Raw genomic sequence first — 18,142 nt, forward strand, 5'->3', positions numbered from 1 at the left:
ATACAATAATACAAGAGTAAAACACTGATCTGTGCAGCATTTCTGTCACAAGTTTATGCTGCCCTCATTTAAGGCAGAATAATACTATTGACAGATTCCCTTTAAAGTACTGAATTGTAGCAAACCATTTTTTTCTCTTTGACCAACTGAGGCAGTAGGAGGAGAGCACCTAACTGGCAGCTGTAACCTTATAGGCTATGCAATGCTTTACAGGAGAAAAAAAAATGTGCAAAGTAGGTCTCCTCCAAAAGGAAGAATGCTTGGTCTTTAGTGCCATCTGTTGGAGGTAGCGTCCCTGCAAGAATGTGATAACATCCTTTAAAAGTCTTAAAGAGGACCTGTCACCCCCCTGTGCCGGGGTGACAGGCTCCTGACCCCCCGCTAGAGCCCCGTATACTTACCTAATCGCGCCGGGTCCTGCTTCTTGGTCCGGTGAGGGAAATTTGAGCGCCCAAAGCCTGGCGTGCGCGCTCATGAGATGAGTCCGATGCCCATAGAGAATGAATGGTGAGTCCGACGCTCCATTCATTGTCTACGAGTGTTGGACTCCTCTCAGGAGCGTGCGCCGGGTTTCGGGCACTGAAATCTCCGTCACCGGACCGGATCAAGAAGCGGGACCCGGCGCGATCAGGTAAGTATAGGGGGCTCTAGCGGGGGGTCGCGAGCCTGTCAACCCGGCATGGGGGGTGACAGGTTCCCTTTAAAACATGATTAGGGATTATGAGTCAAGCCAGAATCTTCTCTAGAAGGAAGAGTTACCTATTTATAGACAGGTTTTTAGAGGTTCTTGCCTTTCACAGTAAAAAGCATGAAGTCTCCTCTCCTAGCAGTGCAAAGTTAGTATCTGCCTCAGCACCTCCTAGCAGCCAATACAGTCTTTTCCCTCTGTGGAAGGCTTTTGTGGATAAAGCGGGTGTGGTTATAGTTAAGATGATATAGTGGGCAGGAGATTGAGTTGGCTGAGTTCCAAGCTAGGATGCACAGCAGAAACAGGGATTATGTACATGAGACAAAAAGTGGAGAAAACAGAGCAGACACTATGCATCAGGAGCAAAAGGAAAGCATTAAAGACCACATCAAGGCTTCACTTCCTGGATAACATAGTGATGTCACTTCCTGGATAAAATGGTGATGTCACGACCAGAGTCCCAGAGCTGTGCGGGCTGTGGCTGCTGGAGAGGATGATGGCAGAGGGATGCCCAGTGTCCCTTCAGTGCCCTGTGTCCCTCAGTGTCCCCCTGCCATCATCCTCTCCAGCAGAGACAGCCCGCACAGCTCTGGGAGCTGGGTTGTGACATCACCATGTTATCCAGGAAGTGACATCACCATGTTATCCAGGAAGTGACATCACCATTTTATCCAGGAAATGACATCACCATGTTATCCAGGAAGTGAAGCCTTGATGCAGTAGTAAGTGCAGGGAAAAAAGCACTTTATGGGCATTACCCATAATAAGTGTATATTGGTGATTTGTTTAACTTTTGGGGGGCAATACAAAACTTTCATAAAAATTTTCTCCGAACTTCTCCTCTCCATACATCATATGTCCCCAGGAGGTGTTCAAAGTGGGGCCGCACGGCGACCCCGCTCTGAACCGCCGCGTTCCCAGGTGCTGCGTGTAGCCCGGGATCACGGCTATTGGCGGGCACGGTGTGATTGCCGTGCCCGATAATCAGGTAATCGGAGGCAGCTGTCAAAGTTGACAACTGCCTCTGATTATCGGCTGCAGCACTTCCCTGGTGTCTAGTGGGGGAGATCGGAGGAGCTACCTGCTGCCGGCTGGGGTCCGCTCCAAGATGGCGCCGACCGGCTGCAGAAGCCGAAAGCAAACGAGTGCCGATCTCATTGATCTTTGCTGTATAACTATACAGCAAAGATCTCAATGAGAGATTAAAGTGTATATACTAGAAGTCCCCCAGGGGGGAATAACCCTAACACCAGGGGGAATAACCCTAACCCCAGGGGGGAATAACCCTAACACAAGTGTATGTGTAAAAAAGCCCCCTTCTCTAATGAGTCACCCCCCTTTTCCCAGGTTTTAAATAAAATAAAAAATAAAATAAATAAATAAACATGTTTGGTATCGCCGCGTGCGTAATCACCCGAACTATTAATTAATCACATTCCTGATCTCGCACGGTAAATGGCGTAAGCGCAAAAATATCCCAAAGTGCAAAATTGTGCTTTTTTGGTCGCATCAAATCCAGAAAAAATGTAATAAAAAGCAATCAAAAAGTCGTATATGCGCAATCAAGGTACCAATAGAAAGAACACATCATGGTGCAAAAAATGACACCTGACACAGCCCCATAGACCAAAGGATAAAAGCGCTATAAGCCTGGGAATGGAGCGATTTTGAGGAACGTATATTTGTTAACAATGGTTAGAATTTTTTACAGGCCATCAGATACAAGAAAAGTTGTACATGTTATATATCGTTTTAATCGTAACGACTTGAGGAACATGTCAGTTTTACCCCAGGGCGAATGGCGTAAAAACACAGTCCCCCCCAAATAAAAGAAATGCGGTTTTTTTTTTCAATTTCACCACACTTTGAATTTTTTTCTAGTTTCGCAGTATACTTAATGCAAAAATTCAGCCTGTCATTGCAAAGTACAATTAGTGGCGCAAAAAATAAGGGCTCATGTGGGTTTCTAGGTGGAAAAATGCAAGTGCTGTCCCTAAGGAGGAAAAAACGAAAACGCAAAAACGAAAATTGGCCCCGTACTTAAAGGGTTAAATAAAGCTATAGGCGTTAGGGGCTGCTACAGTATATTTTTCCCTCTTATTAACCCAGGTCCCAACAGCACATCTTCAGTGAGATATTGGAAGAGATGCTGGTTCTACCACCTCGTTCACAAGAAGCTTTTTCACTTGGACAGTGTCAAAGTTTGATCCGTCAGTTTTTACAAGCCGGTCTTTGTCTGCACGCATAGAGCCATTCCTCTAAATGAAGTGCACAACTTTGCCCCTATGGCCATAAATCAAAATGTGATCTGACTGCTCCCCTTGCCAGATACGATTACTCCACTCTAACTCCACTGAATAAAGCTGGCTGGAATCCGGTCCATGGGGGCCGGCTGCACAGGACCGGTGATTAATAGTCTGTTTTTGTTCACGCTGGCTTCTGTTTTGAGCACACTGGAAAGCAATAATCTCAAACAAGATAGATTCTGGGGTTGTCACTGACGCCCTGGGTGAGGCAATGTTCAGCTTAAGGCTCACCGTGTCAATTTTGTCTCTTTCGCAGCTGGCTGAGGAACTGCAGAGCCGACCGCTGAACAGCGAGATCAGAGAACTGCTGAAACTGCTGTCAAAGCCAAATCTCAAGGTGAGGACGCGCTACACCTGCACACTGTCCGCTAGGCCTCTGGATGAAGAGAAAGGGATTATTTATTGGAAATCTGCTATAATTCTTCTTAGAGGACTCTATGTACTCTTAGAAATAAGTAAATGCACCTCTTAATCCATCCCAGAAAATATACAGGTCATGGAAATTATACTGTTCTGACAATCTGCATTGTGTGAACAGACGCTAGGATGGGTCACATAAGGCCATTCGGAGGAACATACAGTCATTTTGCTGTTTTTGAGACATCATATAATGTAGTGGTAACAGCTTGCACCATAATACAACTATCACTAAAATATTAATATAAAAGACCATTGCAATCAGAACAGTTCTGCTCTTAAAGGGAACCAGTCACACTGAAAATGCAATGCAATGTGTGATAGAGCAGAAAAGGTTGAGCAGATCACCGCACATGTTGGGGAAAAATATTCAGTAGAAATTATATTTTATTAATTTAAACCTTGTTCTGAGCTTTGGAGTCCAGTGGGCGGTTCTAATCAGTGATTTAATCAGTGCACAGTGTCACCTAGGCGGGGCTTTGCGGCAATTGGGCCCCATTCCCCTGGTGGGGGAGAGGACCCAAACGCTGTGATCCCCAGCTAGATGACACTGTGCAATAATGAATTGAAGCGGTCTTTTGAGCAGAAAGAAGACACAGACAAGTTTTATACATTTATATATTGAATGTGCAGTACTCAAGCTTGTGGATGGTGCAGAGAATAAGGGGGGGGGGGGGGGGAGAGCTGTTAGCAATGGGAGGGAAAGAGCAGCGTATCAGGAGAAAGAGGCCAGTTTGCTATGTGAATGCTTTAGCAGAAATATTTAACTTGACAAGCCCTACAAGAATGGCACTATTAGCAGGTTTGGGCCAGTGAACCTGCTTATATGAGCCAGACGCTATTTACCTCATGAGTCCAGGGCTGTAAGTCCTATTCCTGTGTGGTCCGGTAAAAGGTAGTTTTCAGTTAATTGCTCATATGCTAGTTAGCGGTCCCAGAGCATTTGGGGCGTTCCCCATGCTCCCGGAGCACCCTCTCGGCCGCCCTAGCCTGCCTCTTCCCGGCCCGCTCCATTATGCATGTTCATATATGCATAGCTAGGCCGCTTGTAACAGGCTGTTTCCTGCACATGTGCTGTAACAAGCGGCCTAGCTATGCATATATGAATATGCATAGTGGGGCGGGCCGGGAGGAGGCAGGCTAGGCGGCCGAGAGGGTGCTCCGGGAGCATGGGGAACTCCCCAAATGCTCTGGGATCGCTAACTAGCATATGAGCAATTAGCTGAAAACTACCTTTTACCGGACCACACAGGAATAGGACTTACAGCCCTGGACTCATGAGGTAAGTAGCGTCTGGCTCATATCAGCAGGTTCACTGGCCCGAACCTGCTGATAGTGCCGCTTTAAGTACACGTACAGTAAATTTGTCTGAACCCATACCTGACCGAAAACTGCGTAAATTCATGCAGATCAAAGTAATCAACGGCTGAGACGTCAGATCTAAGTTCGGATGAATTTATTGTGATTGTACATCTAGGATAGGTATCAATCACCCTCCGGACTCCTAAGTTTAGACTGAGGTTTGGACCAATACATTACAGGTAATGCCAAATCTTTTCTTACAAATACATACTCAGCTCCTCCTGCTCTGTAACATACAACTTGCACATTGGACTGTATATTTAAAGCGACTCTGTACCCACAATCTGACCTTCCCAAACCGCTTGTACCTTCGGATAGCTACTTTTAATCCTAGATCTGTCCTGTGGTCCATTCGGCAGGTGATGCAGTTATTGTCCTTAAAAAAACAACTTTTAAACTTGCAGCCCTGTGCCAAATGGCCGTGGCCTAGAATATCTGTGCCCTAACCTTGCACCACCCCTCAGTCTCTCCTCCCCGCCCTCTTCATCATTAGGAATTCTCCATTCAGATTGTCTCCTATTCATCAGCTGTGAGAACACAGCACATGGGCTGGATCGTTAAGGCACCTGTGCAATGTTCACTGCAGAGGAATAGGAAATATCCCGCCAGTAGCATTCCTAATGATGAAGAGGTCGGGGAGGAGAGACTGAGGGGTGGTGCAAGGTTAGGGCACAGATATTCTAGGCCACGGCCATTTGGCACAGGGCTGCAAGTTTAAAAGCTGTTTTTTTAAGGACGATAACTGCATCACCTGCCGAATGGACCCCAGGACAGATCTTGGATTAAAAGCAGCTATCTGAAGGTACAAGTGGTTTGGGGGGGGGGTCAGATTGTGGCTACAGAGTCACTTTAACATAATGGGTTCCTTTTAAATGGGCACTGTCATAAAAAAAATGTAGCTGCTTTTTAAAGTGTGTGCGTGTGGGGGGCTCCTCCCTTAGGCTTCGTTCCCACTGAGCAAAACTAGCGGAATGCCGTTAGCCTCCCTCTCATAATGGGAGTCTATGGGAGACGCGCACTCCTGCTTTGTCCGCGCTGAAGAATGAACATGTTAGTTTTGCTCAGTGGGAACGAAGCCTTATAGCTGCTTATAGTGACCTCTTACACTGTTAGACCCCACTGTTACTTTTATAAAGCCTCTTACTCAAAGGAACACTACACAACGTCCAGAGTATGGGCTTTTCTTTATCAGCACATAGAGAACACACTTTTCTTATTTTAAGGAATTGTAAAAGGTTGCCAAATGCTATGGCAGAAGTGATAACCTATACCATTGCATGGGAAATCCATTACAGGTTGTAGAATTAGTTTCCCATGTTGTTTAGTGTTCTTGTGTTTGCATTCTTGTTATTATTTATACCGTCCACTAAACTCTTTATTTTCTACCCCTGACATTTTCTGGGCACGTGGACCCCGTTTTTGTGGGAATATTCAGAATATTTTATAGCTGGTGTTTTTGTAAACTATTAAAATGTCATTTACAAAAAATATTTGGTTGCAAACAATTTATTGTAATGTTAATTGGGAATAAGGAAAGGAAGGAAACGGCAGTGTATGGAAGCAGCTTTTACTGGATTATAAGAGGGGGAGTCCAACAACAAAATTCTATTTATCATCTTATAGTTTCCTTACTAAGGGCTCTCATGTTTCTGAGATCTCTGGGGGAAGGCAAAGCTGTTTTTGCAACTTGACGACAACCTTGTTTTAGGCTCGGTTCACACCACGTTTCTGCTAGCCAATGCACGGATACATCGGCATCCTGTTAGAATGGGGTGCAGGACAGACCCCATTTACTATTATGGCTTGAATATAGACAGTTAGTGAAAGCTGATGTACATGCAGAAAAACACTCAAACGTACTTACTAGCTGACTGTATAGGGCCATAGGAGTGAATGAGGTCTGTGCCTGTTCGAGCACTGATATTTGGCACCCAATTCTGACAGGGTGTCAGCCTATCCATGCGTCCGGGATGTAACTCAGTTGACTAAAAACAGGACAATTGTACTGCTTTTCATATACAGTGTGTAAACATGGGATTTTATCAGCTTCACTTCTTGCTACAGTCCCTTTTTAAAGAACCTCTCAGCAGCCTTTAGTGATGCCTTTTGCTGCCTTTGTTGTATACAAATAAAGTACCTGATGTCGTTGGGATGTTACACAGCAGCTCTGAGTCAAGGAGTCATCTCTGCATTCACCCCCCCCCCCTCCTGCTGCAAGCACGCCTCCTGTCTGATGATTGACAGGTCTCTCCCTTTTGCAAGCACGCCTCCTGTCTGTTGATTGACAGTTCTCCCCCTGTTGCAAGCATTACTCCTGTATGACGATTGACAGGTCACCTGGTGCCATCATGCTTCCTGTCTGATGATTGACAGTCCTTTCTGCTTGATGTCAGGCAAGCTTGTGCTTATGTCACAGTAGGGAAGTCTGTAAATCATCAGGCAAGAGGGACCACTGGACCCCCATTGTGTACAAAGGTCTAAATGAAGCGACAACCACTGCTCCGTTCACTCTCAATGAGGATTCCAGTACAGGCCTTTTGGAAATCCCATAGAGAATGAATAGAGCAGAGGCTGAGCATGTGTGCTTGCAACTACATCCACTAGGGGGAGCTAATAACATACACTCTTGGGATGAATGGAGGTCGACACTAAGGTCTAATAAATTATGGGCTATGTGAAGAATAAAAGTTATATGGAATATGGATGTATCTGCTGGGATCCCCACTGATCAGCTAGTTTTAACCTATCCCATAGATATTCCATATAACTTTTATTCTTAATAGACCTTGGCATCCACCTCCATTCATCCCCCAACGATTTCCTCTCCGTGTCAAGGTTAAGCTGCAGCTGCTGCTTTACCTCAGTGACTTTGTCCACGATGTGAAGTGAGGTCAGGGACGCACCGCAGATTGTCGTTCTCTAATGATCTGGATTCTCCACCGCCCATTAACGTGAAAATGAATGACTATTTGCCAGAACATGCATTTTGCGGTTAGACATTGCCCCAACTCCCAACATTTTCCTCTCCGCTGCTCCAGTCCTGCAGCATCAGAGTAATAAGAAAGAACATTTTTCCCTTTGGTTCGACGCGATTGGAATAATCCATTAAACATATGTGGACAGCTGGTTTTCAGCATGGAAGACATGGTTATTAAATTCACAGATCTGTCCTTGCTGCCAGAGAGGTCAGTAATACATTGATGTTCAATCCAGTGCAGGCTTCTATCTGTCAGGAGGTTAGGGGGGCTCGCTCAGCGCTGTAAGGGAACCGCCGATTTTATGTTCCTCCTGGCAGTTCCTAGTGCTGGAAGTAACTCGTCTGCCTTCTGTTTTTAGAGGTGATTTACTTGCGCCTCTTCTGGACCATTTTCTGAGCAATATATCCAATTCGAAGATCACACCATAAAATGGGCTATTTAAAACCCAGGTTATGGTTCAGCCGAGTATGAGGTATATGGATAGACAATTAACGCACCCAAAAATGTGCCGTATGGCCGAGAAGTGTTTCTGCATGATACACAGATGTCTGAGCAGATGACATGGATATGCAAGAAAAAAAAAGATTCATCCATAGCAACTAATAGGATTCCATCCATAGATCTTGGCCGCGTGGTCTACTTGGCAGAATCTTTTTTTTTTGTTAGAAGCATTCCAGAAGGATAAGCTGGCCGTAGGGTGTGTCGGCTGTAAACTACAAGTCTCAGCATACTGAAGGTGTTTTGGGATCTGTAGATTAGCAGCAGCTGGAGACTCAGAAATTGGAGAACCTGGCAGTGAATGCCCTGCTCTTCTCCACTGCAGGGCAGGGACTTTCTCCTCTCTGACCACTTAAAACACATGGATACTTAACTGAGCTGAGCGTACATGTGTATGAGGGATTCGGGAGCATTCAGCTGACCGCTCTAGTAGAGTTTGGAGCCCACTTAAATTTTTGAACTTTTTTTTGGAAAATATAGGGTCACAGTTCTCCAGTATATAAAGTACTATTTAAATGGTATGTCCACATATATTTTTTTTTATTCCATTATTACGTATCTAAAGTTTAAAAAGCAACTTTCCAGTAGATCTTTTTGTTTCTACAGCTCCTGTGCAGTCATGTGTGTCTCCATGGTAACAGACTACAAACAAACCCTGCGTAGTCTGATTGTACAGCAAACCTTTTACAGCCTAAGGCCATGTTCACATGCTGTAAGAGACCAGCCGGGTCACGGAATGGCCGGTCTCTGAAAAGATCATCCCTTGATCTTTCGGGCCGCAGAGTTCTAAAGCTGGCGCATCCATGCACGCCCGCATCAGAACTCCCCACAGCACCCAATAGAGCGTACGGCCGGAGCCGCTTGCTCTATTGTGTGAACTGACGGGGTTCACTGAATAGCGGCCACAGAAAACTCACATGTCAGTTGTTTGCGGCTCCACGAGGGATCCCATCCCGGCCGGAGTGTATACTATGTGTATACACTCCGGCCGTGATCCCATAGAGCACAAGGCAACGTATCTTTTTGTGAAAAGTCCGGCCATTGTTGCCGATTGCAACAATGGCCGTACTTTTACGAAAAGATCGATTGTGTGAACATAGCCTAAGTCTGCATCATACTTCATTTTATCTATTCTCTCAAAGAGGAACCCCAGTTAAAGAGGATGTACCATGAGGTACATCCTCTTTAATTTGACACAGGGATAGAACGGCGCCGTCACTGGCCAGCCGGTGCCGCGGTCAGTTTTTCCCTTGCCTCTATGACTCCTTGCATAGGACGGCGCTGTACACGGGAACCGGGCCGCGGATCGAAAAACAGACCGCGGCACCGGCTTGCCCCTGACAGCGCCGTTCTATCCCTGTGTCAGATTAAAGAGGGTGTACCTGATGGTACATACTCTTTAAGGAAGAGTTAACCCTGTTCAATCCCCAACCAAAATCTATGTGTGTATAATCGGATTCTATTACATGAATTGGGCTGTTTGTCTGCAGCACTTCCTAAATCACACCCTGAAGCTGCAGAAAATCCTCACTTCCTGGTCCTCTCTTTCTCCACTCCTCTGTCCTCCCCCTCCCTTCTGAGACAGAGGTCACATGATCTGTCTCTTTGCCAGGCAAACTGTAACACCTAATCTGTAACCCACCACTGACATCACACAGTGATCACCTGGCCAAGCGCAGGGAAACGGCAACCTCTCCTGAGTAGTATATAGTACAATAGGTAGATCGGTATTGTGTTGCCGATGTAGCCAGTGGTAAGCGTATACTATGAGACAGGGGTGGGTACCCGGTAGTTGGTTCTGAGGTGCATGCATTGCTGGGAGATGTAGTTTCCTGACTGGGTGCCATGATATAAAACTGAAATCATTTGTAATAGTTTGAATTTGGGGCTAGGAGCAGTGTAAACAAGTGGGAAAGGTGTCAAACAATCAGTAGGGGGTCAGTGAATGCACCTATATGTTTTTTTGTGCATTTTATTTTTTCATGGGATCGCTGGAGTAACCCTTTAACACTTACTAAGCCACCAGATGTAATGTATATAGGGGGCACGGAAGGGGATATCACAGTTAGATTAGATTGTACAGAGGTCTACAGACAAAACAATAGGGCTCTTCAGGCAACCTCAAGGCCTACACACTTAGCATATAGGCACAATGACTTGACTGGCAAGGATTCATGTTTTTAAGTCTGTCATGTTTTTTTTATTTTTTATATGTATATTCCTGTTATTTTCCATACTTTATTTTTGAACTATCTATATAAAACTGACGTCTTGTGGTTTTACTTTTTTAAGCATTTTTTTTTATTAGGCTGCAAAACTATGATTTGCTGCTAGTTGATATTAAGCATTTTCACACCTAGTTTTCTGCATTCATGGGTTTAATGTCAGTGATACAAAAATATATTGATGCGATGTCTTATAAACAGCTGAGAATACGGAAACTCACATGTGTTTTTAATAATAGGTTTTATTGTGGTTTTTTTTTCCCTTAAAGGGGTAATCCAGGTAAAAACATAAAATAGAAAAAGTGTGTAATGTACATGAGAAGTACTTTGTCCAATGTCAAGTCAAATTTTATTCACTGTGTTCTATAGAATAGTCTTCTTAACCATCCCACATCGTGTTGCTCATGGTTATTTGTCATGTGCACAGGGCCTCCTGTATGAAAGGAAGTGCAGCTGAAAACTGGAGCTGTAAAAATTCTTACCCTCCCCCACAGCTCCAATGATACACCACTGCAGCCGTTCATTGACTGCTTCCGAGTGCTTGTCTCGGACCCATGGCTCCATGCTACAGGGAAGCGAGTGCCGACTTGTCAACTCCGCTTTTGCTTGCCCTTCGTACACTGCTCGCTGCACTGTGCTGTTACACACACTGACAGGGAGCGGGGAGAGTTCATCCAAACAATCCTTAGATTGTTTGGATGGCCCATTTAATCAGCAGCGGTCTTCTGCTGCCGCTCCTATTGTACGGAGCAACTCGCAGCAAACTAAACCTGATATTTTAAGATGTGCCATTACACATAACAATTATCGGCCTTAATGGTTGGTAATCGGGCCAAGTAAGACTGATAATCTTTTAGTGTAACAGGGCCTTTAAAGAGAGAAGATCGTGAATTGGACAGAGCTGAATTGAGGCTGCAAGGAAGTGGGTCTAGATAAGTATGTGTGGTGTACTACTCGGCCAGTGATGGTGATTGTCGTGACGCCAGTGCTAGTCCAGCACACAGATGTGATGTTGATACCTGCTTTGTGTATGGCCGGTTTGTATCCCCAAAATGTTGTGTCAGTGACCTACCGGGCTGTGATTGGTCTCTTGGGCTCTTATCACGGTAGTCCTGAGTAACAATCGACCCACCCGGACTATTGGTACCGCCACCCACAGAAAGGTGAAAAACAACCCAAGGTGTACAGCTAGTGTGTATAGGTGCTGGTGCAGAAGAAAGGATGACTGAGTCCCAGTGATGAAAAAGGAACATCTTTACTGTACAGTCTCTGGATAATACAGAACACTTTGGTAGCAAATAGATAAAGCTTTGTACAGGCTTTTGTGCTTAAACTCAGTTGTGCTGAGGAGATGCTTGAAAACGTAGAGTAGAGGTAGTTGCAGCAGTGCTTGAAAGTTTAGAGTAGAGTGGAGTAGCATAGAGGAGAGGAGTTTGTCAAGGGAGTCCTTACCCAATGAAGTACTGTGCTCTGCCAGAACTTTGGACAGATACTTGAGAGTGAGAAGTTTACTTGTACCCATGTTTAGACTATAGTCTGGCCACCTTCTGCCCTGCAGTGTCGAGGTACTCATCTGAATAGGGTGATACAAGCCCCAGGCTTGGTTACATGGGTGAAGCTAAGTGTCTGAGGTTTCCTGGTTTAGTTGCACTGAGAGAATACATAGACCTTCTGGTAGCTTTGTTTTATCCAGGCTAGTTCCTCTTGTGTGGTAGGATACTGCACTTTTTAGACTGGTTCTTGGCATGGGCTAGGTTGATGCCTGACTTTTCTCCCTCTTGTAGTTTCTAGAACTGCATACTAGATATAATATAAGTACTAAAAGAACTGGTTGTCTCTAGTTGCATCTGAACACGCTTGTCTCACCAACTCACTAACTAGACCACACTGTCTAGACTTGTCCCGGACAAGGGTCCTGGCAGAGCCAGGCCCTGCTTGACTACAGCAGGGAAGTCTGCTCTGTGTGTCCTCCCATAAGAATCTGGATAAGACTGAAGCTACACCTCCTCCCACCAAGCAACCTCCTACAGGGACTATGTAAGGGACCCTGTGAGTGGTGGAAAGGAGTGTGTGCAAGGGAAAGAAGAAGAGTGATAGGCTAGAAAGAAAGAGCATCTCCCATAGGTCATCACTGAACACATAGGGCACACAAAAAAGTAACCCTTTTTATCTTCAGCTGTGCAATATATAAAAGCCTTCATATAAAATACTGACATCTTGTGGTGTAACTCCAGAATACCTTCATCACCAGAAAAAGCTTATGCGACAGGTGTAAGAAACACGAAACACCCGTAGTGGGACGCCACGTATGTGTTTTTGTTTTTCTCCTAGTTTGTAAGGAGCCTGGAACAATCATAATTTTTTAGTGTAGTGCTTCATTGCCCCTCCAGTCAAAGTCAGTCAAATCCGACAAGATTGGTGGCATTGGCACAATATCCCATGTGTATGTTGAGGTCTCCTAGATGATGTCAGGGGAGAGATGAATCGGATGTGTAAATGTTGCCATTCAATTTCAATAACTGATGGCTTAACAATCGTTTGGCTATCAGTCATATCTTCCACCCGTCCTCTGTCCTCCCTATACACAGAAACATTTGGCACAGTTGCTTTTCTTGCTTCAAACAAAGGCGTTCATGTGTCGTTAATTGTTGATTCAGATCTCACCCTAAAATCATTGTTTATCATTCGCTAATGTAATTCCACATTCTTTCGCTGTAGTTCCTTATTCATTCACTAATCGTTCAGTGTAATTGCACATTGTTCCTTCTTTTGCTGGAATCAGATAAAGTAAACTAACTACTGTCATTTTGTGTAATATGGTGAACGATTTCTGGTTAATCAGTAATAATTGCTTCGTCTAATAGTACCCTAAGGGTCTATTTACACAGAAAGATTATCTGACAGATTATCTGCCAAAGATTTGAAGCCAAAGTCAGAAACAGACTATAAACAGAGAACAGGTCATAAAGGAAAGACTGGGATTTATCCTCTTTCCAAATCCATTCCTGGCTTTGCCTTCAAATCTTTGACAGATAATCTGTCAGATAATCTTTCTGTGTAAATGGACCCTTAGGGTGGTATTACACAGGCCGATGGGGGCCCGATAATACCTGTAAACGAGCAGAGATCTGCTGGATCGGCGCTCGTTTACTAGGCCTATTACACGGTCCGATAATCATTTACAAGGGTGTTACTGATGTCCTTGCAGCCCTTGCTTAAACTGCATACATTACCTATCCATGGTCCAGGGCTCCTCTTGCGGTCTGCTTCGCCCCGGGTACCGCGCACTGCAGCTTCAGAGCAGCCTGTCTTAGCTGACAGGCCGCTCAGCCAATCACTGGCCGCGGCAGTCGGCTAAGACAGGCCGCTGTGAAGCTGCAGCGCGCGGGACCCGGGGAGAATCAGAACCCTGGACCATGGATAGGTAATGTATGCACTTTGCGAATCGTCCGCCGCTGGCCGCGCACCGCTATTACACATAGCGATGCGTGGTCGGTGCCCGACAGTTATAGGTCCAAACCTATATCAACGATCAGCTGATGATTGTTGTCATCGGCTGATCGTTGTGTTTATATATTGTGATAGGGCCGATTATCGTTCCATGTAATAGTACCCTAAGGTATATGGGGACCTTTAGATCTGTACCTGACCTACTTGAAAGCATTGGGTGCTAAATTTAGCTATAGTTTTGGCTATGCCGCCAACTGCTCCATGTTGCTCTTTCCCCTAAACCAAACACAACCTGTGGCCCGACGTGACTCAGTTTCTGAAACAAAAGCAGCCATATATTTCTAATGCTATAAAATCTGTATTTAAAAAAACAAATGGCTTCATAGTCTTTTATAAAAATAAGTTCAGGTTTGCAGTGAGTTAGACCCCAAAGTGATATTTTTCCTGGGAACTAAACAAAGCAAGGTACAGCATAGACATGGGCTTGATGTGCGCAGTTAGATCGTGGTTCAGCTTTCATGTATTAACTTCACCAGGCAAGTTCTGAAGAAGGATAATTCCACATTAAAGCCTGTAATTGAAGAACCCCTTCAAACGCTCTTTTCCCAATAATTTCTGGTCTACAGTTTCTCTACTGTGTTCCTGTCTGGGCTGGGTTACTGACCTATCATGCTTGCGGCTTGCCATATTTTCCCAAACAAAATAAATATTGGATTAAGTGCCGCTCGGCTCCTTCAGCTCGGGCCAATTATGTTGTCCTTCTTCCTTTGGCGCAATTACAGACTGGAAGTGATTGGCATCTCAGGTTAGAATCACAATTAAACAGTGGAGTCTCGGCCACCGCTATTCTGGAGAAGGGGGATTGTTTCATTTCGAGTCTTTGGTTGGGTTCCCACATCTTAGAAGAAGTAATGGAGTGTTGCTCGGCTTCCAGCATCTCTATTATAATTCATTTTGTGATCAAGAAAAAGTATTGGCGTGTAATTATAACTTTATATAGCGTTCAGGCTGGGGCACCTCTTGCCCAACCTCAGCGATTCCATATGGTTGAAGTCATGCAAGAATCGGCCGAATACTTGCAAGGCTTATAAATTGCACACTGATTTTTTTTTCTTTAGAGAACCATTGTTTGATGGTCAGTGTAACCCACAATTTTACCATGACCATGAGATCCTAGCCTTATAGATATATACAAAATTGATCACACGTTTCCATTTTAAAGTATCTCTTCTCCAGAGCTTGATCTCTAGTGCCCCCTATTGGAGGAGGTAGTTCTTTATAAGTTAATGTTCAACCCCTTTAAAGGGAATCTGTCGGCTCTATATCCTGCTCAGAACTGCAGACATGGAAGATACAGCAAATGATACTGGTCTTTTAGCTAGTGCAAAGATGGAAAAATCATGTTATCCTCAGCTCAGGGGTCATAAAGATGGTGCTGAGCTGCAGCTGGCATGCCTCCTCTCTCCCCCCGACCCCTACCTTGCACGATTGATGTACAAGGCAGGGAGGGAGGAGAATGTTGCATCACCCCTATGGCACTTGGGAAAGGAAACATGATTTTATACCTTTACAAACAGCCATCAGCTAAGAGACAGCTATAATCATAATATACAGCTGACCTGTAAGAATGTAGAAACGTGATTAGTGATTATCAGCCAAACCAGAACCTTCTCCACAAGAAAGAGGATCCATCTGTACACCGCTGTTTTGGGGTTCTTACCCCTGCAGAGCAATAAGAGAAACAGATCGCTGATCTCAGGGAGACCAGCCAAACGATAACACTGCCGGCTGCTAGGGTTGTGACCTAGGCCGGGTCCTTCCCGGAGGGACATCTGACTAGTCCTGTGCTTCAAAACTCTTCAATAAGGCTCATGGGGCTCCTCTTGCACTATTCCACTGCATTGAGCGCTTTCACTAGCAGCCAGCAGTGTTCTCATTTGGCTGGTCTCCCTGAGATCAGCAATCTGTTTCTCTTATGGCTCTACTAGGCATTGCTCCCACCTAGCCAGAATCCTGCTCCATACTGATGAGGGGCAACACCCCGAAACAGCTGTCTGTGGATGGATACCTGGCCTTGGTTTTTCCCTTGTCATTACATTGACTTATAGGTCCCCTTAATATGGTGGTTTTGATGGTTTCCTTACAGAAGCCACCCCTTGGCTGGGTCCTTCCCGGAGGGATATCTGGCTAGTCCTGTGTTTTGAGACTCTTCAATGAGGCTTCACTGGCTTTTCTTTTGCCCTACAGAGCAAGATACACTCTGTGAGGGAAGAGACTTTTGATGTGGGTCTAAATGGTAATGTGTCTGCTTAGGGAGACCTTCAAGTTGGGATAAGAGAGTCTTATAGCCAATGCAATGTTTCCTAGGATGACATATGCAAAGTAGCTCTCCTCCAGAAGGAAAAGGGCTTTTTCAGTAGTGCCACCTATTGTAGGTAGCCTGTATTTTGGTGCTCAACCCACTGCTTTGACAGGGGCAAGAGCCCCAAATCAGTAGTCTACAATCAGGAGACACTCTCTTTTGGGGAAGAGTCACTGGATAGGGAATAACTAGGCAAGTGGTGGGTGGCTGACCTTTGGGACTCCATTCATTTTCTATGGAACTTCCAATAGATGGCAGTAGAGAGTGAGCTCCCAGGGAACATTGCATGGTTAAAAACAGCTTGTTGTTCTCCCTAAGAAGACTGGATTTCAAGTCACACTGATGATTTTTATTTTTTTTTAACCTTGCAAAAGAACAGAGAGTGCGGGTACCGATTCTCATGGAAAAAGCTCAATGGTTTATAAAAATGTATTTGTAGGCAATGCTAATTTTACAAAAGAACTATACAGTCCTGTGCAGAATTATCAGTACTGCAATAGCACTCTCCATTTTGGTATGGGGAAGGTAGTGTCCTAGAGTTCCTTACTTTGTCCAGGGATCGCCCGAATTAAATCACAATGAATTTTCCTTCCTCGGACGTTTCTATAAATTACTTTCAGCTGCTGATGCTGTAATAGTCACTTACTGTTTTGTCTATGTATGTTTTTTTTTCCAGTATGTAACTCCAGCTTATAGATAGGAGATAGATTACATACACCAGTCTTAAGCTAAAGTTCATTAGAGTAAAATGTGCCAAATTTACTAAAAAGGCCGCATCATGGTCCTTCCCCCAGACAGAAAATAAACCTGCAGACAGATCGGTAATCTAATTTACGCCATTATCTGTCTAAAGTAATAATAATTATCCCGTTGTGAGCATTGCAAGAACATTGCAGTTTTATTTCAGAAACAGCGCCACTCTTGTCCTACAGGTTGTGTGTGGTATTGCAACTGAGCTCTGTTAAAATTGGTGGTGCCAAGTTGTGATACCAGACTCAAAGCCACTGTGTTCTGTATTTCTGTTTTCTGTATTGCCCCCTTTAAGGTGCAGGATTTGCAACCTCTTGGCTAATCCTAAAATATTAAAGGGGTAACTATCAGTAGGTTAGAGGAATCTAACCTGCTAATAGCCTCCCATTGCACTCAGGCGCTGTTCCCTTCAGTTGACCTAGGACAGACTACTTTCTGGAATACATAAAGCCATATAATTTTCTGTTGCTTTGATTGATGGTCACATGATCCAGTTACAGTAATGAAATGTATGGCTGCAACTGAGCTAGAATGAAACAGATGGCACTGTAGGAATAGTGGTGGCAAGTGGGCAAAAAAACTATAGTGTTGCTTTAAAAGTGGGTATAAGTTAAAGATGACCTGTATTCTCATCAGCATCACATTTATCTATAAAAAATAAATAAATAAAAATACGTGTTTCGGTAGAACCTGTTAGTTTTGATGCTTTATTGGTATTAATAGACAGATATAGATTAGTTTATCTAGTATTGCTACATGCTTAGGGGTCAAAGGTGAAAAAATATTGGAGGCATACCATTTTTATGATGATTTTTTTTTTTTTTTATAACCTTTTATTATTCTTTTACCTTTTATTCTTTTTATTTTGCCCTTTTCCTATGTGTACGTAACACAGTGGTATATTTCTGGCCATAGCCATGGTGGAGCCAGGAATACGGTTAGCTTTGGCAGGAGGGTTTGTAGCTTTATATGAAAATATGTTTTGCATAATTTTTTTTATGTAACATTTCTGTGCAGTCGTTTCATACGATGCCAGAGAACATGCTTCCTATTACACTGGCTTTTGAGTTTATTTGTATGTATTTTATTCCCTATCTTTTTTTTAG

The 18,142-nt window shown here is 44.2% G+C and overlaps 1 protein-coding gene across 7 annotated transcripts in view; it reads left to right on the top strand.

Annotated features, from left to right (window-relative positions):
- The window catches only part of MPP7 (MAGUK p55 scaffold protein 7), a 260,619-nt gene that overhangs the window by 150,970 nt on the left and 91,507 nt on the right, over window positions 1-18,142 (top strand). For all 7 annotated transcript variants that reach the window (XM_069959010.1, XM_069959013.1, XM_069959009.1 and 4 more), the window contains one exon: window positions 3,251-3,331. In XM_069959010.1, coding sequence (XP_069815111.1) covers window positions 3,251-3,331 — 81 coding nt within the window. The remainder of the gene's footprint in view (window positions 1-3,250; window positions 3,332-18,142) is intronic.

Source organism: Dendropsophus ebraccatus, chromosome 2, assembly GCF_027789765.1.
Source record: "Dendropsophus ebraccatus isolate aDenEbr1 chromosome 2, aDenEbr1.pat, whole genome shotgun sequence".
NCBI classification, from domain to species: Eukaryota; Metazoa; Chordata; class Amphibia; order Anura; family Hylidae; genus Dendropsophus; species Dendropsophus ebraccatus.